Source organism: Macrosteles quadrilineatus, unplaced genomic scaffold (genome assembly GCF_028750875.1).
Source record: "Macrosteles quadrilineatus isolate MER2022 unplaced genomic scaffold, UCM_ALF_1.0 Scaffold_3__2_contigs__length_128488019, whole genome shotgun sequence".
Lineage (NCBI taxonomy): Eukaryota > Metazoa > Arthropoda > Insecta > Hemiptera > Cicadellidae > Macrosteles > Macrosteles quadrilineatus.
The window spans coordinates 117,899,360-117,924,415 of NW_026542596.1; the positions used below are offsets into that span (position 1 = coordinate 117,899,360).

Consider the following 25,056-nt stretch of genomic DNA (forward strand, 5'->3'; position numbering starts at 1 on the left):
TATACTGACTAAATAAGAGACGGCAAGAAGATTTGTAAACAGCTGGGACAAACATCATTTTCAAAATGACATATGGAATCAGTGATTCCATATTTTCCACCACCATTATATTATTCCACTTTAGACCAGCTGATAATTTTATTGTAATTATTAACAGATTGGATTTGTGCCCCTTTTTTACCTATCTAAGGATTTAATCATACAAAACAGATTTTCACTGTAACACCCCTTTTCCACCCGTCTTACTGAACCAATGTTTCCGATTTAGGTGTCGTTTTAATGATAATGACCTATTGGAGGGACGAATGTAACTAAGAACGTAATTAAATTTAGGGGATCGCCCCGTAACATTGGATGGGTTCTTTACTAATTGCTGTTATTTGTTTAATTCAAGATAATATCAAGTGTTTAGAAGCTTATTCTAGATTTCACTTTCAATTATTCAGTGATGCTGACGAAATATCTTTATAAGGGGTTATCAGAATAATTTAATTACAGCTACTCCTTCAAGTAAATGTTTGACCTCAGCCAAATAGGTATATATAGTAAACAGTTAGTGAAAATGGATTTTTAAATAGTCTACACTGCTTTTAGTGTTATTTATAACATGGTTGAGGTAGGTAAATCTTTATGGCATAGCATACCATCAACAAATGTAATTTATTGTAAACATATAAGTTTGTTCGCCTAGTACTTGTAAAAAAAACGCAACTTTTAAAGGTAAAAGTGTATTCCGTCACTAGTTTTGCCTCAGAAACCAGTTTTGACCCAATTGACACAATCCGTGCAAGGATCCTTTTCTTTATTAACAAGGCTTGGATTTCCAGGTTAAAATTTGTGATAACGGCAACTCTAATTCTAAATTTCTTCATAGGATTAGTTGTGTAATACAGAGTCTAAAGATTGTTATCTTTAATAGTAGAATATAATATAACCTTGGAACACGCAGTTATATACACAATAGAATTATTCTGCCGAAAAGAAAGATACAGTGATACTGTGTTTTAAATCGTCAATGGTTCAACTAACAAAAGAATTCTGCAGGAGTCCTATCGTTAACATTTAGCGTTGCAATTCTAGTAGGCCATAAATGTGTCATCAATAGAACGTGATATTCAAGTTGGACAATTTCAAAGTACCAAAGTTATAGCCAACGGGTTGTGAGTGAACATTTTTTAACATATGAAATTATATTTCAATGATCACAATATCTAAATTTCATATCACTATTTTGTCGCGGAAATACATGTCTTACTATCGCGAGTTCCAAGCAAAAAACACATCCAAAGATCAGTGGCGACCGTGATGGTGATAACCACAAATTAAAAGCCACCGACGGATAAGGTTGCTAGGCAACGCCGGATTACGTGCGTCACGGCCGTATTAAAGCCCGGGGGAAGGAGGCGAATGCGCGCGCAATGTAACTTAACCCAGCTGTTTACAGGCAAATCACCTGGTAATGACATTGTTGTCGGCGCCAGCCTTCTGAAGTAGTGTTGGTACTACTTTATCGCAAATTTTCATGGATTTAAATCGAATAATCTATGGTGTATTTTCAATTATTGGTCACTTTTGGATTCTCCCCCAATTTATACTAGCATAGCAATAATGCTCTAAACAGTTTTGCCATTTTCGACATGTTCTAACATTTTGAAAACAATTATTTCAGCTTTCGACGTTTAATGAGTTCAATGTCAAATAATTAGAATCTTTGGACAGTTTGCTACCGACTTTTTGTCCAGATGATACACGGTTTGAGGAAAATTAAAAATATTTTACTTTAAAGAAAAAAAATAGATTGATCTTTTGCATGGTCATTAAAAATATGGTGGGCTATTTTTAAAATATCAAAATATCCAACGAAGTGCAAGTAAGCCTCGCTCATTCTACAGGGTGTCTCAGAAGTTTCTATCAACCTTTGGCGTCACTCGTGGACAAAAGAAAAACTAAAATACGTTAAAGATGTCCAAAACGCGAAAGTTACCCTTCATGCGCCATCTTGTTTTCACAGAGAATGTGAGCAAGATATGGGACATTGTAAAGATATATAAGTGTCCTACTGATATAGAAATAAGATATTTATTACATTATTTATAGTATAGTAATATATAGTAGTTTATAGTATAGTATTTATTATAGTATTTATTATATATAGTATATAGAAGTGTGATCCTGACAAGAAGTTCTTAGGCTGATTTTGAAGATAGTTCGAATTCTGTAGACGAACTACCAAGACTGTTAAAGCACTCTAGTAATGAATTGAGTCTAGTGACTTCTATAGCAGGTTTATCTGCTTCACCTGAACTACTCTATATAGATAACCTTGTCCTGAGCCAGTGACAGAACACAGAGGGAGGACCCGACACGCCTCATATTGTCGTCTGACCTTCGCTTCTTGTGGCTTTGTCGCTGATATTTGCAAGCTACATTGCAAATTGCTGCTTCTGCTACACTTATTTACAATGAATGAATCTAAATGTTTTGTGTCAAGTCAATATATAAGTCAGCCATTTAATGAGAACGTATTAAGGTTAAGCTATTTTGTCCAAATAGATATGTTTGGGCCAACATATTTCCAATGATTATAGTTTAAAAAATAATTTACGTTTTTGTATGGTGATTATTGAGTGACGTCTTTTGATTTCTTGAAATCTTGGTAACCCCTTGAGTACGTCTGCATTTTTTGGGAGAAACAACGAGTAATTTTATTATTTCTTCGTCTTTCTTATAGATTTTCTTTTCTTTTTTCTTTTCTTTTTCACTTTCCTTCATTCATTCTGTGTAGTGTAAAAAAAATAATGAACCCGTCTGATAATTTTAAGTGTAACGTCAAGTATATCTTAAGTATTGTCTGATGTCCTCTAAGTTTGGCAATTAAAGTAACGTTTTGTGATGTCTTAAGAGACATCCAACAAGATGTTGAGTAACGTCAAGTATTCTATCCCAGGTACATCTAACGGTACTTACGTATTATACGGAGGCCACTTATTTTACAGCGCGCTGCGGCGGTTAGGTTAGGTTGGGTTATCATAAGTTTTTATGACTCATCTCGTATAGTTCGATTCATAACGAAACTAGGAAAGTTCTACAAACATATTTATGATAACCCAACTTAACCCAACCGCCGCAGCGCGCTGTAAAATAAGTGGCCTCCGTATAATACGTAAGTACCCATCTAACAACGTCTTTATAAATAACCTTGACATTTCTTTAATGATTTAACAATATTTTTAGTGACGTGTTGAGTAACATCTAGTAATTTCACGAGTGAGGTCTTGGTGACTTGTAATTTCTGGCCGTATGACAAAGTATCAACTGTCTTAAGTAAAGAAGTCTTGAGTACTGTAAGACTAAATTACTTACGTAATTCTCGTCACAGATCAACCAAATATGTCAGTTTAGTACATGTTTCAGTCAGCGTCAGGTACTTTTACACTTTAACAACGAAACATGTACTAAATTGACACATATTTCGTTGAGCTGTGACGAGGATTACGTTAGTAATTTCAATCTTACATTATGTCCAGCTCAGAAAAGGCTAGAGACATGAATTTTGATTGTCTTGAGTACTCTAATACAATTATTGACTATACACAGAGTGTACAGTCGATGCTAATTCCCTTGTAATTCCTTGAGTACCGTGACTGTCTGGTCGCCTGGCGTCTGTATCACTCAGAAGGCGGTCAATTTGACTCGAGGATGCGAGATATTATCCTGTTAAGGACAATTCTGTCAGCCTTGGACGCACTCTGTGAGACCGATGCTCCACGCTCTAATTGGATAAGAGACTTGTTCGCAATCCTTCCCAGTCCAGAGGTGATCACTATGAATATCTGAGGTTTGCAAATACACATTGCCAATTGGATGTGTATTTGAATAGCTTTTGCAGTTGAAGTCACAGATGTAAAAACCAAACAATTGGATAAATTGATTATCTTGAGAAAAAGATTATTGCCGATTTATTGAGAGCTTCTTTTTCACCACGAAACTGTAGCAGGTTGCAGTAAAATGGTTCAATTGAAAGGGACACTTTTTAAGTAAAATTAATTATAGTACGCGGTTAAATATTGTTTGAATCCCAGATCATTGGGGCTTTGAATAATTTATCCTGACTAACGAAACAGCTGATCTTAGTCAGTAACAGAGCTACACAGATCATCTCACATCATTCTACACTCATCCTTCACTCATATTTGGGTTAATGTACCTGGGCTTCCCGATCTCAATGATTGATAATTGAATTAATATTGGGGGGTTACATATTCAAGTATTGAACAGAACCTTAACTAAATTCGGTAACATAGCCACTTAAGCTGACACTAAGCTGCGATTTCTGCCTAGTCATAAACAACCATGATGGGCCTTCACTCACTACTCAAACTAGCTCAACTACCTAATGGAAAATTAGGACTTATGCTGCTGTTTTAAATTCAAAAGACCCTTATCAATGTTTGAAACGAACATTTAACACTTGTTTGGATTACGAACACTATGTAAGTTCCTCTTTAATTTGATGAGTTATTTAAAAGTAGTCGTAAAGCCAATTGTAACTCTCAAAGAGCTCAATAACAGTTTATGTATAATTTTATAGTATTAGGTAATTCTGAATTTATTTCTTTAGAGTCACCTTAAACCACGTACATCTGCTTCGCGACATTGTGATAGGATAGGTATTACAGTCCATGATATAGGCAATGGTTTAAATATGAACATATGCAAGCTAAGCGAAAATAGTAGTCATGTAAGGCAGTGTAATTCAAGAAATACACAGTGACAAAGTTTATGTATCACATGTATATGTTTATGTATTGCATTATTGATGTTTAGTTCTAACTTCATAGACCAGTTTCACATTTAAAACCAAATCATGGACCTACTGATGATAGTTGTTCGGATGGACATACTCTTTAGTAAAGCACCAATCAGTTCAGAATTCACCAAAGCTAAATATTTACCATTTGAGTATCAATTTAATTATGTAACTCTCGCAATCTTTTCTCCTGATAATCAGGTCAAGGAGGGTCACCTTTAGCAATAACAAAGGGTTAGAAACATTCAGAAGTCGTGTGTAAAGAGAAGATATTGTAATTTATATATATCACATTATTAACTACTAATTCAACATTATTTAGTTTAATACCTTTTGTTTTATTAATTCAAATTGAAAAAAGTTTTCGTTCTTAAATAGTTAGTCTCAAATCAGAAAGTTAATATATCCGTAGTATAGTTCACAATATTATAAATGCTGTAGGTAAATGACTCAGAAGATAGAATTTAAATAACTTATCCTACTAATATTATAAATGAGAAAGTTTGGATGTATGGATGTATGGATGTATGGATGTATGTTTGTGACAAGTGAACGCGAAAAATACTGGTCGGATTGGGCTGAAATTTGGCATGATGATAGCTCACATTCCCGATTAACATATAGGCATATTCTTATTTCAAAAATCCTTTCGGGCTCCGCCCCAGTGGCTCTGGAGTTTCCCATGTTAACCTTATGAGAAATGGAATTATTGAATCTTAACAGCTGTTTCAATTAAACAAGTTGGTTCTGTTCTATGATGTTCAATAGCATTAAAGTTACAAGGATTACCAACAGGGTGCAGCACTATTATTTCTTTTACATTTATGACAACAGCTAATTTGCAACCAAAAGGTGAGTGAGCGTAGCGAACGAACTTCAACCTGGAGGCGAGTTAGCGTAGCGAACGAGCTAACCTGAAGGCAAGTGAGCGCAGCGAACGAGCTCCAACCTAAAGGTGAGTGAGCGTAGCGAACAAACTTCAACCAGGACGAGATTGAGCCATGCGAACGAGATAGGCTAATCTTGAAAATTAAGAAGTTAAACGGGGCAAAGCCCGCGGGTTACAGCTAGTTATAAATAATTAAGATGCAATTTGAATTGCAACGAAAAGAAACCAACAATAGGTATCACGAATTTACTGCCCTTATTAGTTGTCCTGAAGCCCAATACTGTTCAATACTGTTCAGCCATTCATCGTCCGTAAGTTTGAACTACGAAAGTGTTTGTTCTTCGTGTTTGTACGCAGTATTGTCGCTAGGGTGGTTCAGGGTGGTATAAAACACCCTCCTTTGACCACTGACCATTCATTTAAGCCGTAACTCATTTGCATTGCATTACATAGGTTACCATCATGCTACCATATTACACTAAAAAGTGTACACAATGAAAACATTTTATTCTTAAGCATCATGTTACTCATAATTTGATCATTATAATTTTTCGTTAAATGTTTCGTAAATATTGGATTAAACGATTTTCAAGTGTGATTTGTATTGTTGTTATCAAGAAGTTTAGCTTTAAATAAAAAATCACAATAAAGTAAATATTAAAAGCACTTTCAACTCTAATTTTTCCGAAAGATTTTCAGATCCTTTAGAAGGCCTAGGTCTTTAGAGAGAGGATAATCCCTTAACTGCCTTTGAAACCAATCATATCCACTTATTTCAGTGCAAACCCATAAAGTAAATTTAAATTGTTTGTTTAACAAACCCTAATGAACAGTACAAAACTTTCCATTTCAATCCCTTGGTGACTTATTTTTACCTCAACTAGGAAACCTTTTGGGTAATAGATTGAGATTGGTTATAGTGATTACCTCCATATCTGAAAGTTTCTGGATCGATTCCATACGAAGTCGAATCTACACCCAATTGCCATAACATATTATTTAGCAAAAGGTCAATGTTAAAGGTTCTCGTAAACAATGTAAAAATTGTGTGCTCAATTTTGTGTACTAACACATGCAAAATCTCAAAATTGTACCAATGCACCACTCAAAGCCACTTCCCTAACATTAACAACAGTTTCACAACAAGCAGCTGCAATATCCTCACTCGAGTTACCTCTCCAAAATCCATTTGTCGTTGTTTTCCTTTTGATTGGCTGGGTAGCTGCGTGTTTATAGTGCTCGCCTAACAATCAAAAAGTTGCCGTATTGATCCTGAGAAAAGTCAGTAGCTTTTTGATGGATCAAAATTGGACCCCAGCTGTCCCAGATCATTTGGCTTTAAATAAATGATCGTGACTAATGAAACAGCTGATAGTCAATTACAATGCTACACATTATAATCTCACTCCATTCTACACTCCCTTCACTCATATTTGGGTTAAAATACACACATAGGTGGCATCCACATCTATATTGATACTGATAATTATAATAATGTGGGGTTTTATGGGGTGAAAATAGGGTTTTCTAATTTTTTACCCTCAAATCATAAAAAATTTAAAATATTTCCTCCATTCTATTAAATCTGTCATTGACAAGTGTTTGAACGTTATCACAGCTGACTACGAGTTCACTACCACAGGGTCATGAAGGTGTCTGACTGGTTGGATCCTGTGTTAACCGGACACATTATCACTGACCAACGTCCACCATCGTCAAAATACTCAGTAGCCCTCCATCTTTGTACAACCACTGGACACTGAGCGAGAGGTAAGTGGTAAGAACTCGGGGTGCCGCAGGGTTACGTTCTGGGCCCGATACTATTTATTGCAGAACACTTGTGCTTTTGATGTTTCAACAGGTTTTTGTAGTGTTCAGGTATTTTTGAAGAGAAATAAATATATATACTGTATTTGGGGTAAGTTTTGCGTTATCTTCTGGACCTTCAGAGGGCAATTTTGTAAAAAAATAGGTAATGATTTACTTAAGTGGGTTATGTTCTAAACCAAGATAAACTCAGTAAAAATCCCTATTTCGCAATCGTTATGAATGCATTGAGTTAATTCTTTAACTAGCATAATCATAAATATATGCTAATCTACTGATATTAAAGATATACAAACAGTCTAATTTGTTTAATTAATTTTATAGACTGAATACAATTTATACATACAAATTCGACCATTGGGAGATAATTTTGAATATGAAATCCATACGAGGTGACGTCATAAGCAATTTTGTCATAAACGTATTTATTTTACAAGCTGCTTACTACATACATAAATGATACAGGTTCTACTTGTGTGCGTTTTTTTTTTTATTTTTTTATTTTAACCTATTGAAATTTCTTTGATCGTGACACAAAAGTTGTAGTAAAGTTTGATATTCCTAGTTTGAAAAGGGTATGTCAAGAATAGGTACGGGAAATCTTGTTTATGGTAATAGTGACAATTTGCAAAATATTAAAATAAAAATAATCTGAATTTAACAGGATTCTTTAAAAATCTTTCATAATATTTTAGGTATAACTGTCTCAATGCAACATTTGACTTCAGTGATTGATTTCTTGTACTATTAAACACATAATATTGACTAGTCAGATAAGTTTTTCTGTTGACCATTTGTAAGTTAAAATTTGAAACAAATCAATTACTTTTGCTAGGCTTTTCTGCTCTTTTAATCACTACCTAAACCACCGCCTAGTAATTTATTAATATTTAGATTCCATCTGTTCCAAATTTGTGTGTTATCTTGTCAAAATGGACCAGTAGGTCAAAGCCTTATCAGACAAATTAACCCATACATCAGCAAACCCCAATGCATTTTAATATTGTTTACGATGAGATATCCGAGTAATGAGTTTACACGAAGGAAAAGTGAGCTATGTTAAATCGTCATTATGTTAATCATAAAAAACTCAGAGTTTTTCACACTTAAATTACAGAAACTGTTCAGTTTTGCATTTCCCTAGTAGCACAAATATATATTAAATACATATGAATAAATATATTTAAAATCTATTTTATATATCTCAAGTGTGTATTAATGTCAACTTTATATAATATTTAAAATATATTAAATATATAAAAAATGTGTTTTTGAATATATTAAATATTAAAAAAATATGTTCCAATAATATATTTTAGTGAATAATATTTAAATAAAAAATGTATTTAATATCTCTTCCAAACATCCCATGGGGCCAAAACATAAAAACACAAAATAATACAGATTTAGTATGAAAAACACAATTATCAGTTGAGTAAATTGATTAAATAGTTCATAAAAACGAATTTTAAAAAAATTACTGGATATAATTTTTTCAACCCGGGTGGGTCTTGAACCAGGGTCCTTTGACTTATGAGCCTCCTACTTTACCTCTGAGCTACTTGTGATTGTTGTTAGCAAATGCTTTCAAATGGTGTAAGAGTGGCCCTCAGTTGCAATGGTTGCAATATTTGAAATATTTTTGATACTGCAGTATAATATGATTCTGCTAATCTGTTTTGGCATCAAGTAGTTGAGTTGAATAGTGCTGTACTGAATAGTGAGTTGTCTCCACGAATACAAATACAGTAAACTACAAAAATTAATTTAAATACTATGACAAAAATATTATGTAATTTATGGCATATGTAAATCAAATAATTATTTTTAGAACGTCATATACAACCGTAATTAGTTTCTTAAAAGGTCGCCAGTCACTAGCACCCTTTTCTAGCCAGTTATTCGAAATTTCTATGATCACATTCATTGTCACATATTGCAATTAAAAAAATAAAATCCCATCAACACTTTTTTTCGTTTGGCCCAAATGTAGCTGTCGAACATGTATACTGCCTCTTAACTATATGCTATTTTTTTCTTTACGTGTATGATAGAGTGACACCATTCAGAGTACGTATTATTATTAACTTAATTTTAACGCTTTGGCAATAGCAATTATCATACAAAAAATACATGTATAAATTGATAGACACTATAAAAAACAAAAAGATGCAAATTATTTATTTGCTAATTATAAAAGATTATTGGCTATATATTCGACAAATATAATATTGTTTTATCAATAAAAATATCTGACGTGTTTCAAAATATATTTATAAATAATTTAAATATATAATATAGTTTCAAAAATATTTTATATATATATTTAAAATATTCTCAACACATAATTTTTTAAATATTTAATAGGAAAAATATACATATAAAATATGTATATTATAGATTATATTCTTGTTTTATCAATATATATTATGAATCTATTTTATATATTCAAAACTTATATTTAATTTATATTTTGCATTGCTTTTTGGTAATATTTTAAATATATATTTGAATATATCAAACTATTATTAAAGATATATTATATATATATAAAATATTCGAGGTTCTATCAAATACAACTTTAAATATATAAAATATTTATAAAATACATATTTGTGCTACTAGGGTTATGGTTTTTGAGCTATTGACAGTAACTAAGACTTCTTTCTTAGGGAAACTGGGATTTGTAATCCTTCAAATCCCTGAGATCTTTTCAAAATTAACTTCAAACCAGTATAAACTAACTTAAAGTCAGATTTCGTGACCTTTGAATCAGATCACAGTCTAGTTCCACTAACTACTCACTGTCTTGGCCCTTGTTATCAATGAAAGATAATGTCAACAATAAACTAAATAAATAATACTAACAGTACGTGTGGGTTATTGTGTGTCTTACATACTTTTGATTAATTACTATTCAGACTCAAAACACTTGTATTATTATTGACATGGTTCCTTTTTCGTCGTTTGTGTGTTTTATTAGAGGTGGCTGTGGTTTAAGACATTTTCCTCACTCCAAGATAGCATATAGATCTTTGCTACGGAATACCATAACCAATACCACGCCATGTTTGTTTAGGGATTTTATTTCTTAAAGCGATTAAACTTATTGAAAACTACTATCAAACGGACTTTTTAGATTTAAAGTTATTAGAAACATTAATTCTACGTAATACTATTGCATTGTATAACCATAGACTAAGCAAAACAAAAAGTATGTTTTATCCATGGTATAACCTTTGACTATTTTGGTATAACCTAATTGAAATAACCTTAAAATGTGTGTTTGAATTAACTAGCGTTTTGCATTAAAATTTCAATTCGTGTCAATTTGTTTACTTTTGGAAAGCAAAATATTGCTTTGAATTCTCAGATCATGTATATTTCCTATTAATCTATTGAGTTGATTAGTTAAAAAAAAAAATGAGTTTTGGAATGCCAGCGATCAATGAATAAGTCAAATAACATCGTTGGCTAGACTGTTTCTGTACCTTAAACCGAAATACATTCGTTTGATTGAAAAGTAAAATATATGAGATTTCAACTTTATCTGAACACCGAATAGAGTATATAATTAATTTGTTATTGTACGTAGGGTTAATCAATAAAGGTGTAAAGTTTAGGCCAACGGATTAATCAAACTCATGCGGATCTTTTCATCGTTTGGATAAAGAAACGTAATTTCATAATAACAACGAAACTGCAATAATTTTAACAATAAAAATCTGGTTAATTTAAATGTATTTAAGTGTATGTGAAAGAAAAAAATCATTACGGACCTTAAAATTGTTTTTCTTACACCATATTTCATAGTTTATCATACACAACATTACGTTTTGTAATATATTGGACTTGAAGCTCAAAATTGGCACATTAAAACAAATTGCTAGATTTAAGGTTCTTTGTTAGAGTCCTGTTACTGTAGACTATTATTTACAGTTTGTCAACCATCACATTGAAATGGCATATAATTGTAAAGATATTTACATGAAACATTATTAATAAGTACAGTAGGTATACCTACCAGTAATTTTTACCAAGACGAAATTTGCGAAAAAATTTGAAAAAAGGCCTTTTCAGGATTGAGACAAGTCCCCAAATCAAAGTACTTTTATGATGTCACAAATGTATACAAATTTACAGTGTTGATCTTCAACTTGTGTTTTTAATGCTCCTAAGAATGAATTTAATAATGATGAGAAAGTGGGGATAATATCATTGATTATTCTTACGGATATTAAACTGCATTTTAGCAGATTTTACTGGATATCATTATCTAATAAGTGTAATCAATGTTTGTGTACTGTTTCAGTTCGCTTATCTTGCCCTAGCAACGAGAAAATCACAAAATCGTTCCAGAAATGTACCCACTTCTAACTACTACGGTCGTACTCCTTCTAGCACTGCTTCCAGGTTAGCAATATCAGTGTTATTGTTTCGTTAATTTATTGTGTAATAAGAAATATTAAATTTCTTTTAAAATATCAGGTTTTTATAATACATGAACTATGAAATTGACTGTGAATAACTTCTATTAGTCTACTCCTTTATCTCCATAGCTGAAAGATGGAGAGAGAGAGTGTGCACGACGAAAGTTCTTTTTCAAGGCCATACTTCTGTGGTGTTTTAACGAAATCTTTGTTTTGATGTCTGGAGATGAACGCAAAGTTGGTTTGAAAAATTATTCATAAATGCCTATTGTAAATTGCATTTTCAATGGAACGGTTCTAACCATGTATCAGTATCATTATTTTACCTAAACACAAGTGATTATTTATCATAAAGCATAGCATATCTAATTACAGTGACAAGAATGTTAACTGCGTTGAGAATCGACCCTTTCAAAAGTCATTAAGTATTGAAAATATGTATCGACAAGACGTATAATATAAAAAAAGCTATGAATGATAAATTAAATTAAACTTTACATAAAATTTTACTCTTTCACTTAAAAAATCTTTGGATTTATAAACCAACCACTTCTTGTATTCTTACGTGCCATTTGTGTTTTATACATACAGGGTGTTTCAAAACTTGCTCCTGAAACTCCGTGGGCTTGTTCCTTAGTTCAAAACAAACCAAAAATATCATATAAAGGCAACATAATGCCCTACGCTTCGTTTTCCGTCTGTCAGTGTGTATGTATTTTTTTAATAACTTCCCATTACTTTGAATCGAACTTGTTCCGTGTATCATAAAACTACATTAGTGGTCACCCCTTTACAAAAATGTACAATTTGTATAGGGTCATAACACAAAAATTGGAGAACATTTTTAAAGGTAATACCTGCTAATTTATTGAATTTGCCCACATTGTTTGTTTTAACTCCGGAAAATTTAATTTGTCTCCGTAATTTGTGTTATGACCCTATAAACATTGTACAGTTCTTTAAAGTGAATTAAATTTTCATCCCTTTTGTCGTTTGTAACCTTTTTATAAATCCTATGGTTTTTGAGTTATTAAACTTTGAAAAATTAAAATGGCCACCATTTTGAAATTATACAAAGTAGAAACTTGATGCAAAAGAATAGTTCCTATTAGTCGTTATACACGTACCAAGTTTAAAGTTAGTACCTCAAGTGGTTCCAAAGTTACGGTAAGTTGTGTAAAAAAACATACACACCGACAGACGGATAACAAAGCGAGATAGGACATATGTTTATATGATATTTTTGGTTTGTTTTTACCTTAGGAACATGCTCACGGAGTTTTGGGAGAGAGTTTCGAAACACCCTGTATAGTACTTGTTTGTATTGATTGATTTTGAAGAGATTATTTATGCTTGTTACGTTGGCAGCAAGTATTTTTCACTTTACTGGAAACTTCCGCTTTTAATACCACTGCCATCTGTTAGATTGTAACTTTGTTGATATTATATCCTAAACAATGATTGCTTGATGATAATAGTTCTATGTGTTTTAATTATTGTCCAATAATAATATTTTTTTTTTTTTTTTTTTTAAAGAGGTTGGCGGCCTCTTTTAACCTTGCAATGCCCGTCCACATAGACTAAGCGCCCGTGCGTGGATCGTTTACAGCAAAGCAAGGAGTGAGCCGGTACAGTACAAAGGTGAACTGTACTGATAAAATGTTATCGGGAGTGACCAGGATCCGAACCCACGACATCGCTGCCATGGGCCCGAAGTCCGCGACGCTACCGACTGAGCCACCGACTCACTACTCACCGATTTACTCTTACATTGATCATAGATTTCTAGGTTACCCAACAATAAAGCTTATATAATCATGGACCTAGGTGCAATTTTATATTGTGCTATAAATAAATGATGTTATCTAACAAAAGTTTGAACTAGATAGTAACAATTAAAGGGGTTGGATTGCATTCTTTAAAAAAATGCAGACAAGACAATGTTGTGGGTGAATAACAAATTAACAGAACAAATAATGTCCATTATTTGACAGATTTATGTAGAACTTCATTGGTAAAGCCTTGACATTTTGTTCAGAATTGAAAGGACTTTAACATAGGCCTACTAAATATTTATCAAAATCGTTCGGGCCGTTTTCGAGAAAATCCTAGTTTTCCGTTATTTTATGGGTTTGTATAGAAAATCACCATTAAAAAAAAATTTTTTAAATGAAAAAAATGCTGTTTTTCAAATTCCTAAAGGTTGTGTTTAGGATCCCAAAGTCCATCATAATGTTTTCTGGTACTGAGTTTGTTGTAGACATAATCCAGCAATTTAAGTTATTACTTAAATAATTTAAGGAAGCAGTTTAAATAAAGTAACTGACATCCAAAAACCCAACTAAATTGGTGGGAACATTAGTTTTACTTTACAAGATTGTTTATTTGGCCTGCATTATCATACTATTTACAAAGGTAGGTTTGGCTGTAAAGCATTAGGGCTATATCACTCATACCAAAGACAAATTTAATAAACAGTATCAGCAAACTGACACATACTTTCACCCATAAGTAAACAGCCTTTATCATGGGTAAGCGGTGGGAGTAACTATATGATGTTCTATAGGGATAAATCATAAAAGCTGCAATCACTTTTGAATTATAATTGTTACAGCAATGGGGGTTTGTACTATTTTTGTTTAGAGTTATAAGGACCATGATACATTAATTTGAATCAAAACCGGCTTTTTTCCTAAAATCCGATATTTTGTTATTTTATGGGGTTTTTATAGGATATAACATTAGTTACAATAACTTTTGATTGGTACTTTTTACGGAAATGGAATTTGTACCATTTTGTTCATAATTTAAAGGACTTTAACACACTAAATATTTATCAAAATCGTTCAGGCCGTTTTTGAGAAAAATCCTAGTTTTCCGTTATTTTATGGTTTTTTATGGGAAATCACCATTAAAAATAAAAATTTTGAAAAAATGAAAAAAAAACGTCAGGAGAAATAATGGATTATAACCTACGTACCAAATTTCATCAAAATCGGATGACAGGTGTGGTCTGTAGCTCTGTACACATCCACACACAATCACAGACATCACTTCGAAAACCACTTTTTTGAGTTCAGGGGGACCCAAAACGGATGTATCCACTCAAAACTCAAACTCGAAAATTTTTACGCAACCCATACTTTCTCGATATAATGTTTAGGGGGAGAAAGTAAAAATTTCTCTCAAATTCTGCCCATTATTAGTTTACCAACTTGGTTGTAGTAGTGTAGGTATTCATATTCATTTGAGATAGGGACGCCACCTATGTGTGTATTTTAACCCAAATATGAGTGAAGGATGAGTGTGATGCATTATGTGTTCCAGGGCATAAAATAACATGTTAACTGGGCGACACATGTGTCACCCAGTGCTGAGATTTTGTCGCCCAGTGGCTATGGGTGGTGCCGGCATATTTTTGTTATGATTCACATTTAAAATGTATCGGAATTTTTAAAGTAGTCCTATTTTAAAAATAACATTGTATAAATATTTTTGAGTTTTAAGTAATTAAGTGAGATTATATGGAGGACTATTTACAAGCAAATATAATTGGAAAATTCATTAAAAGATACGTAGAAATTAATGTGTGATTTTCACTCTAGTCCATACAAAAATTTTCCGGGGGGTTCTCCAGACACCACTTTTTGCTGGGGGCTATTTCATACCGGGTGTATTCCATAAACCCCCCGACCCCCTGGCACCACTCTCGCCCAGTGTAAATCCCTTAAAATATGCTTTGATGTGTTCTGTGTTGCTTGTTACTGACTAAGACCAGCTGTTTTATTATTCAGGACCATTTATTAAAAGCCCAATGATCAATGAAAGCCGGGTAAATGTTGCTCCTCTTATTTTTATTTTATGAATGTAGTGATTTATTTGTTAAAAGTTAACTTTAATTTAAAGTGTAATTTTTTTAAATAACCTCTATGTAACTATAAATATTAGAATAACTATTATATGCTATACAATGTAAAAATTGTCAAGAGTAATAAATAAATAAATGAATGAATAAATTTAAATTTCTTACACAGTGTTTTGCACTCTAAATCTGAAAGTTCCATGATAATCATCCAGTAACGATAGCTAACTAGTTTGTGTGAAGCCTAGTTTGCTCTTTTCATACATCCTCTTACCAAAAAGTTTTATCCTCCAAACCACCACCTGAACTGCTGCATTTTTGCATACAGTCACAATTTTTTTTTCCTTTTTCAGACACTTTTCTTTTATAAACTTTTTTTATTCATGTCATAAAATACTGTAAGAAAACCCCATTAACAAAATTACGACGGACAATTTGAAATGCACAATCACAAAAACACCATACATGAATCAACTCAATTATTTTTGTTTTTGTTTTTTGTTTTAGCTGGAACGAGAAGTCAGGATAACATCCTGGAAGACTCGGACGGTCAGCCGATCTTCTGCTTCCAGTGCAACTCAGGTCTCGACCCAGACTGTCCGAGCCTTCAAGCTAACAACACCGCCAGTCCCCACTACAAGCCTTGCATAGAGTACGGAGAGTACAAGGGAGCAAAGCCCTTCTGTCGCAAGATCGTACAAAACAGTTAGTAAAATTAATGTTTTTACTTCCTTGAATGTTTTTACCTCCCTAGGGAAGGGAGAGCAGGCTGGTCTAAGCGGTAGAGCGTGGGACTTCAGTCACTGAGGTCTTAGGTTCAAATCCCGCCAATCACCAATGGATTTTATATGAGTGATCCCGCCTCCTCTAATGTGGAAAAAACTCTGGGCCAGAACCTAGAGGTGGGAAATATCTACACAACAAGATCACACTTAACATTAAAGAATGGATTTTCCTGATACAATGACCTAAGATGTACACTTAAAAAAAAACCTGGTCCGTAATACACTCAAGAAAAATAAAACAAAGATCCAGTTTGGAATTACTTGGTGCTTGCAAGCAGAGGTAAATTTTCACCTCAATTATAAACACTCAATAATCCTGTTGCAGCAAACCTGGAGACTAAGAAAATTTTCCTTACAAATAAATATTTAGATATCCTTTTTGCATGCAGTAATCTACAATAATTTATTTTAATGTACTAGGGTAAACATCTCACCCAGTACCTTCAGGTAGAATTAGGCAGCAGGTATAATACCACTTTTTTGTTGCAGCTGATTGACGTTTTGACAAATCTCAGATGTTGAGCTATGTTTTAATGGTAGGATCAAGACATGTAGGGGATAGATTTCTTTCCCTAAAACCACCTAAATTTTATCAACGGGGGATAGAAAGATATAGTCTGGTTGATATATTTTACATAAACATGATCCTCTTGTTGTAGTTTTTGAGCGAGAGATGGTTCGAGTGATTCGTAAGTGCGGATGGGAAAGACACACCAAAGGGGACTGTTACTTCAACAGCAATGATGACCACACGGAGGTAGTTTGCCAGTGTTTCTCTGACGGATGCAACGGAGCTGTCCGCACATCCCTCGCTGCAGCAACCCTAGTCAGCGTGTTGGCTGTCATTTACACATTGGCGTCATGAGAGACATCAGGGTGTTCAAGTTCCTCTCCTTTAATACTTTAAATATTTATTACTTTTGTAAATTAAATGTATATACTTGTTTCTTTTATCGGCAGGGTTTTTGTGAATTTGATTACCTTACCCATTATATGTTGGTTTGCTGCCTATTGTTGGAGTCATAGTAGCAGAAGTTTCTTTGCACTGCCAATTGTTGCAATATTTAAGATGGAAAAGTGCGCCGCAATTGAATATCTCCCCAGCTCTGAGGTGCGGTCTATAATACAGTTTTTGCTCGTGAAAAATTAAAAACTAAAGACATTTATTGTCAAGTGTGTTATGTCTACGGAACAATGTAATAAATTAAATTTCTGTTTGAAAATGGTGCATACAGATCAAAAATTGCTAAACTAAAATTGATGTCCAACATTTTTTTTCATGACAATGCTTTATCTCTCATGGCAAATCGCACATTAAAATCTACTTCATTAACTCCAATTGGAGATTTTCACTCATCGATTCATCCACCCATCTGATACTGATACTGATAATACCTGGGGTACTGATACTGATAATACTGATATTACACTGCAACCTGTAAGATCTTTGTGTCCCCTAAACTAGTCTCCAGTCTTTGCCTAGAGAAGCCCCTCCAATCCTAACTCCTTAATGAAGTTCAGCATCAGGTGGGGTTCTAACTGCGGAAAATCTCCAACTGCCACTTGATGCATTCCCAAGCTCTTGGCTCTCTTTCGCCCAAGTGCATCACATTCAGCCAATAGATGTCTGGGTGTTTTTAGAAAACCAGTTAACATTCTCAAAGAGTTCTTTTTCAGGGGGGGGGGGTACTTTCTTGTGTACCCCTTTTTCCGCGCTGGTTTGTCCTGCACTGCTGATGCCATCCTTTCATCCTCTTTCTTCCTGCCTTCTTCAGTTCCATGACCTGATATAAGAAGCGTAGGTAACATCTGGTCCTGCCCGCTCTGCCTTACTCTACCATCCACCCATCAGTCCAGGCCTTGTGAAGCTTTGAGAACTACTTTCTTACTTCACACTACTCCCTTCATAAACCCAAACAAACCTTTGCAAAAAAAAACATTATGTTTCCATGGCTTGGAAGTTCAATGAAAAACGATTAAAAAATATAATTTGGAATTACTATCCTTAGAAAATCTTACGAACCATCAATTCTTAGAAATACAATACTTGATAGAAAAGTAACAAACATGATTGTCATCTTGAGAAAATCTATACAGTACAGGGTTCTGTATTTGACCATAAACATTTTGATCTGATATGATGGAAGTACTTAATCTCAACATGCTTACTTATGATTTACCTCTTGTAGTTTGGTTTGAAATGCATGGTGTTTGATGTATCATTATAATGTTCAGGCTATTAACAAATAACAATGAGCTTATCAAGACTAAATGCAATAATACTTCCAAGATAAGTAAAGTACAGGTAAAAATATGTTTAGTTATTAATTTTATATTGTGATTCTGCATTGTAAGTGTGGATGAAATATCACTTTATAGTTAGTTGTACAATTATTCAACAAAGGACTTCATTGTAAGATGGTGCAAATATTTAATCCTATAATTTAGATTTAGAATCCACAACAAATTTCATAAAAATAGTATTTAAAAAAAAAGTATACGATCCAAGTTAGTACAACAGTCTGAGCATTTGAAGAGGCACAAACTAAGATTTTAATTTCCTGCTTGACTTAAGACAATAATTTTATGTTTTACTAAAAATGCCCCAAAAGTTGTCCAACAACAGTAATGACAATTTTTGTATGAAGCTGAATAAGTACAAAGGTTTTATATGTTGGACTTTTGTTTTACACAAATGTACAGTTCTATGGCAAAAAGTAATTTAATGATGATATATTTTAACTTACGGTAATGTTATTGTATTAATCTTTCTTATCACCTTTAGGCAACATGAATTTCAAGATGTGGAACATACCTGCCGCTAGTTTTCTTTTTGCACTTGCTATACAGGGTAAGTAATATTTAATATAGACCTTGTAGGTTTAGAGCCATTGGTCAAACAGGCCAATTATGCTAAACAGATCATAGATTTTAATTTTTGTTTGTAGAGTGTATGTTAGCATAGCCTCTTTTAATACAAAGCCGCATTGAGACAAAAGTGGCAAAATCGCTGTATTTTGGCCACCACCAGTCACATAGCAAATCCTTTACTTTCAACAATTAATAACTAAGCACACAAAACATAACTAAGCAAAAACGAAGATGGAAATTCTACCTGAAGTTGGGTTTTCCTAGGCGCAGAAGCGGAGAGCAGAGACATGCTGGGGTCAAAGCCCCTCGTTACCACCACCATGCCTGGCTTAAATCTGGGACTTATTATCCTGGCCGCTTACCATAGATAGGAAATCTTTCTTCTCAGGCTTCGGCCACTTTCAATCCTCTTCCAGACCCATTCTTTGTCCCAAACAAAACCCGAACAGACCGACTCCCCTCCCCCTACCACCCAGAGTGATTGTATCATTATCATTATCATTTGAGGCGGGGACACCATCTATGTGCATATTTTAACCCAAATATGAGTGAAGGATGAGTGTAGAAAGTAGTGTGATGCCTTGTGTAGCTATGTTATACTGACTAAGATCAGCTGTTTTATTAGTCAGAACTGTTTGTTAAAAGCTCAATGATCAAGGACAGCCGGATCCAGTTTCCATGAAAAAGCTACATACTATTCCCACTGAGCTACCCAGCTATTCTATCATTGGGATTTCCACTAACCTCCCCAATCACCTCCTCAGGAATATTCTCATTTCTTTCTTTTTTTGTTTATTTCTTTGCATTTTCCTATGTATGTATCCCTACTTCTTCCTATTACCCTAGCTCTAGCTACGTTGTTAAATGTCTCAATTGTTTCCTTGTCTCTCATCAAGTTATCTTTTCTCAACTCCAGAACTTTCTATTTAAAACTTCCAATTGTTCTCTCCTATTCGCCGCTTCAAGTGGACAATTGATCACATGTGACTTGCCGTCTATATTCCTCCAAAATTTGTCTTACACCAAAATTAAAAATCCCTAGATTTGCCTTTAAATTTCCTGCATATAACAGTTTATCTACCAGCCAAAGAGAGCAAAGTCCACACTCCTCTCTTCATAGGTAATGGTACTGTTATCCTAAAGGTTGACTTTGACAAGCGGAAAACTGTTTCTCCGCACACCGTTCTGCTTCCGCGCCTAGGAATGCCCAGCTTAACATAATTATGCTAAAACATAGAATTAAAGCTTATAACTACTACCCTTGGTCAATGAGTTTACCAGTATTTGCTATGTGATAGGGTGTCAGATGTGTACATGGTACATTGTTGATCAGTCTAAGGTGTTTTCTCCCTGGCCAGGAGAAACCTACTAGGGTTCAAATACAGTCAGCTATGGTGTGCAACATGTAAGGAATTCACCTGTATTTGGTAGAGCAATGGGAAATACCCTCTTAAGCTTAGGCTACACCACCAGTGGTGTAAATAACACCCCCATAACCATAGTGCGGGAGGAAGCCAAGGTCTAACTGTCACTGCTCACTGCAATCGGGGAGAAAGAGGTAACATTTTTTCCGTGACTGCAGAAGACGATGATTACGACTTAAAGACCCCAGAAGATGAACATAAGATTTTAACGAGATTGCAGAAAACGGTGACGACTTTCCATGACCGTGGGAGACAATGATTTATGTCTACACAACCTCTGGATACATTAAAGATTCGGCCACGATCATGGAAAACGATGACTTTCCATAACTGTGGAAGAGGGTGAACAAATGTCCGCGTTTCCATGAAAAAGTTTTTGGATTTTGCAACCATCATGACTTTAGCCTTCTTTTACTATGGTTTTATGTACCTCAACTCTAATAGTAAGTAATAATAGTAGTGTATAGTCAATGTTTGTAGTTAACCTGACTATCTGTAAACTGACTATCTGCAAGGCTGAATCGATGAATGATTCTTTGTAATTAAAAGGTTTAAGAGCAGGCTACCATAAGTTCTTTGTAACTCAATTTTTTGTTGACATAATTAACAGCACGGTATTTCCAAATAACAGGAAGTAACACAAAAGTATCCTTCCTAATCCTGGTAACTTATCTATAATTACAAAGGAAGAAGAGTTTTGTTTAGAAGGACTGTAATTCTGGAATGCTAACCAAGCACTTTAAGTACCTATCAATACACTATGCATTTCAGTACTCACAGATGGGGTTAAAAATGCATATTTATTTAAAGAAGACTTTTGGCAAAGATTATTAAAAGTTTCGCTAAGTACATCACCAAGAGAATATCCTTTAGGACATCTCATTACCGGTGCGTTTAATTTCAATGGGTTTTCAGTTGTGACAAGTCAGAACAGTAGCATTGGCAGCAACACAGTGAACAGCTTGAAGAACATTGAAATTAGCAGCTTACCGAACATTGAACTCAGCAACTCAACAGACATTGGATTCCGTAGCTTTCCTGTGAGGGGTCCTTTGTACTGCTTCCAGTGTGATTCATGGTTAGATGATGGATGTGTTGTTATAAAGCCGCCCTTTGATGCAAGCAATCCCCTTTTAAGTCTATGCCCTGCTTCTGATGGCCCTCCACCGTTTTGTCAAAAAATTGTCAAAAGAAGTAAGTACACATAGTTTTAGTATATAGAAAACGTATTTAGTTTTATGTTGTCTGAGTACACCGTTGACTAACAATTGACTATAGGAAATTTTTTTGAACAAACTTTAACACTTTAATGTTCACCAAACTTAAACATTTTTTAGACTTTCTGTTATCCACAACGCACAACCCAGTTTTAGAAGAAGTGAACATATAACACACAGACCATGATGACGATGTTTTTATGTGTTTATTTTTATTAATGATCTTTTTAGCCTTCCAAACATTTTAGTTGACACAGCAGGCACAATAAAATGTTCATTAATTCAATTTTTTTATCAAAATTTGGCCTGTTTCTGTTTTTAAACTGATTTTTCCTAAAGTCATTGTATAAGAGGTTTGTTTTGTTTTCCAGTTTTGCTGTGATATATCTCTGACTAAGTTAAATCTTAGTTCGAGGCATCATTCCATCTCATAGTCTTTTTATTTTCCAAATCCACATACTGTTGGAAAGCATTGATATTAAATGCCCAATGACCCAATGTTTTGAAATTTAATTTGATTGGTTGGTTTGAATATAAAGTTTTTATGAATCCCTGTACCCTGTTGTGGCATCTTTGCTAGGATCTTTAAATACCACAAGAAATGTGAGTATTTTCTGCTTCTTGGATAGTAGGCCACCTTCTCATTAGGTCACCATCATCCGGTACAAGTCGCAACCAAGCTTGTCCCTTCAAACATGGTGGCTGCCACCAATTGGCTGTGACCTTCTTAAAAAAAGACATTTTTTTGTGTCGTATGATTCATTTGTCAGGGAGACGCGTGTCTTCTTTTTTCCTTGTCAGAGACTTCTCCTATAAACTGATCAAAGCAACATAAATAACACTATAACTCAAAACAAACAGTGAAAGATCCGCAAGTCAAGAAAGTTTCACAGGTTAGTGTGCAGCTTCAAACTACTGGACAGCAGTGACAGAAATTACAAAGAAGGGAGTCAGACGACAAAACAAGCTACGTTTGCACCATAGGGATCGATGGTTTGCACCCCCGACAGCTAGGTCACAGCTACCTGATGTGAAGGGCCACATATACATTACTTGGCCTCCTAAAAGTAGCGGGTAGCTGCGACCAGCTAGTGTGAAGGGCTCCATAAGACCCAATGACCCGATGCAATTTTACGGATCTAGTGGCTCAGTGGCTGAAGGTGGTTGCAACTTAGTGAGAAGGCAGTCTTAATGAAAAATGTTCCACTTCCTACAATTCACAAGCTCTTGACTTCATCTGCCCATGGTATTTAATTTCCCAGATACCCACTAAACTTACTGTCTATCTGGTGACTTAACTATCTGGTGAGCTTTGTCATACACACAAACCATGGAGGCGGGAAGATTTTTTAAAACAGAAAATGAAGAACCAAAATTATTTTTTGAGAGTACACAACACGAATATAAGTAATGCACAAAGACATCACCTTCATACACTTTAATAATTTTACTTTAATACTTTGAAATGGCGACCATACAAAAGTATGTATTTTAAGCCAAGTATGAGTGAAAACACTGTAACATATGCATATTGATTTATAAAGTTTTGAGTGTAGATTTGTATTGGCAACAGTGATGTAACATAGAGATTTCATTTGCATGAATTAATACTGTCGGTTGACGATTCAAATCCATAAATCCAACTAATCACCGATAGTGTCACTATCCTCACCTGTCCGAAACCATGTATCCAAACGCTCTCAGTTGTCCCTCACCTTGACTGGCTTCACCATATAACATGTATTCCTTCTTTTTATAATGTCCACCAGGGTTAGATTTACTGATAATTCCGACTTATTATTTTACCCCGGTTTGTATATAGTAATGAGTTCTTTATCAAGTGTGAATTTATGAGTACAAATATTCCATACACATAAATAAACAGTATCAGTAAACTGACACCTACATTTTCCCATTATAGCTTCAACATCCCTTGTAATGTGGTCAGCGGTGGGAGTAATTTTATGGATAAAATTACAATTACTTTTGTACCATAATCTTCACAGCATTGGGGTTTGTACCATTTTGTTTAGAGTTAAAAGGACCATACTAAATTTTAATCAAATCGTTTAAGTTTTTGTAAAAATCTGATTTTAATGTTATTTTATGTTAACATCAACATTAAATTGAAAAAATTAAACCCCCCATACTACCATGCTACCATGGTTTGTTACCTCTATAGCTACATTTCATTATAGTTGGGTGATATGAGCTGTAGTCTGCAGCTCTGCACACACCTACACACAGCATCACTTCAAAAACCCCTTTTATATAGGTTATGGGTCTCAAAACTCAACTCAAAAATGTTGACGAAAACAATACTTTTACCAATATCATAATTATGTATAGAGCACGGTTGCCACCCGTCCCGATTCTGTCGGGACAGTCACGACTTTGGTCCCTTATGCCTGTGTTATGCTAATGTTAATCCAAGGGGTAGGGGGACATGTCCCAATTTTTTCCTAACCAAAGGTGGCAAACCTGCTTAAGTAAAATCTGATTTGCAAACTATGTTTATTTACAGGTAAGATTTACAAGAAAGACCTTGTGATACGCAAATGTGCTTGGACCATGCACTCTCCGCCAGACTGCAAAGAGGACATATCAGATGATGTTTATGAAATTAACTGTCAGTGTTTTGAGCACGGATGCAATGGCTCTTCCTCTCTCCATCGCCTTGGACCCCTGTTTGTGACTCTGGCTGGGTTGACATTACTTCTTAGCCATGTGCAACAGCTGTAATCACTTTTTAATAGACGATAAAACCATATTGTACCAAACGATATTGCTCTTACTACCTTCCTAGCACTCCATTAGTGTCTATTCCATTAATCACAATCCAGCCAAGCAGTCTTGACATTACTTCTTCTTTTAAATAATTTGCCTAAAATATTTTTTTTTTTCAATTGGCCCAAAAGTTTTCTGTTCAAATGCAATCCTT

General features: G+C 34.2%; 2 protein-coding genes across 2 annotated transcripts; both read left to right on the plus strand.

Moving 5' to 3' along the window:
* Positions 1-7,380: 7,380 nt before the first annotated feature.
* Positions 7,381-17,524, plus strand: LOC128991081 (uncharacterized). The gene is made up of 4 exons (XM_054413810.1): positions 7,381-7,469; positions 11,839-11,939; positions 16,326-16,523; positions 17,263-17,524. Exons 2-4 carry the CDS (start codon positions 11,888-11,890, stop codon positions 17,466-17,468), a joined length of 456 nt encoding a protein of 151 aa, XP_054269785.1. The 5' UTR covers positions 7,381-7,469; positions 11,839-11,887; the 3' UTR covers positions 17,469-17,524.
* Positions 17,525-18,911: 1,387 nt separating this feature from the next.
* On the plus strand, positions 18,912-24,895 carry LOC128990861 (uncharacterized). Its single transcript, XM_054413484.1, has 4 exons — positions 18,912-19,016; positions 19,389-19,454; positions 21,814-22,092; positions 24,640-24,895. The coding sequence occupies exons 2-4, from the start codon at positions 19,394-19,396 to the stop codon at positions 24,855-24,857; spliced, it is 558 nt and encodes a 185-aa protein (XP_054269459.1). The 5' UTR covers positions 18,912-19,016; positions 19,389-19,393; the 3' UTR covers positions 24,858-24,895.
* Positions 24,896-25,056: the final 161 nt, after the last annotated feature.

What these genes read in the sequence shown, in the direction of transcription:
- LOC128990861 (XM_054413484.1), top strand. Translation starts at nt 19,394, where the DNA reads ATGAATTTCAAGATGTGGAACATACCTGCCGCTAGTTTTCTTTTTGCA. An exon ending in TTTTGCACTTGCTATACAGG is followed by an intron (nt 19,455 to 21,813) that starts GTAAGTAATATT and finishes ATGGGTTTTCAG; the next exon opens with TTGTGACAAGTCAGAACAGT. An exon ending in TCAAAAAATTGTCAAAAGAA is followed by an intron (nt 22,093 to 24,639) that starts GTAAGTACACAT and finishes GTTTATTTACAG; the next exon opens with GTAAGATTTACAAGAAAGAC.
- LOC128991081 (XM_054413810.1), top strand. Translation starts at nt 11,888, where the DNA reads ATGTACCCACTTCTAACTACTACGGTCGTACTCCTTCTAGCACTGCTT. An exon ending in CCTTCTAGCACTGCTTCCAG is followed by an intron (nt 11,940 to 16,325) that starts GTTAGCAATATC and finishes TTTTTGTTTTAG; the next exon opens with CTGGAACGAGAAGTCAGGAT. An exon ending in TCGCAAGATCGTACAAAACA is followed by an intron (nt 16,524 to 17,262) that starts GTTAGTAAAATT and finishes CTCTTGTTGTAG; the next exon opens with TTTTTGAGCGAGAGATGGTT.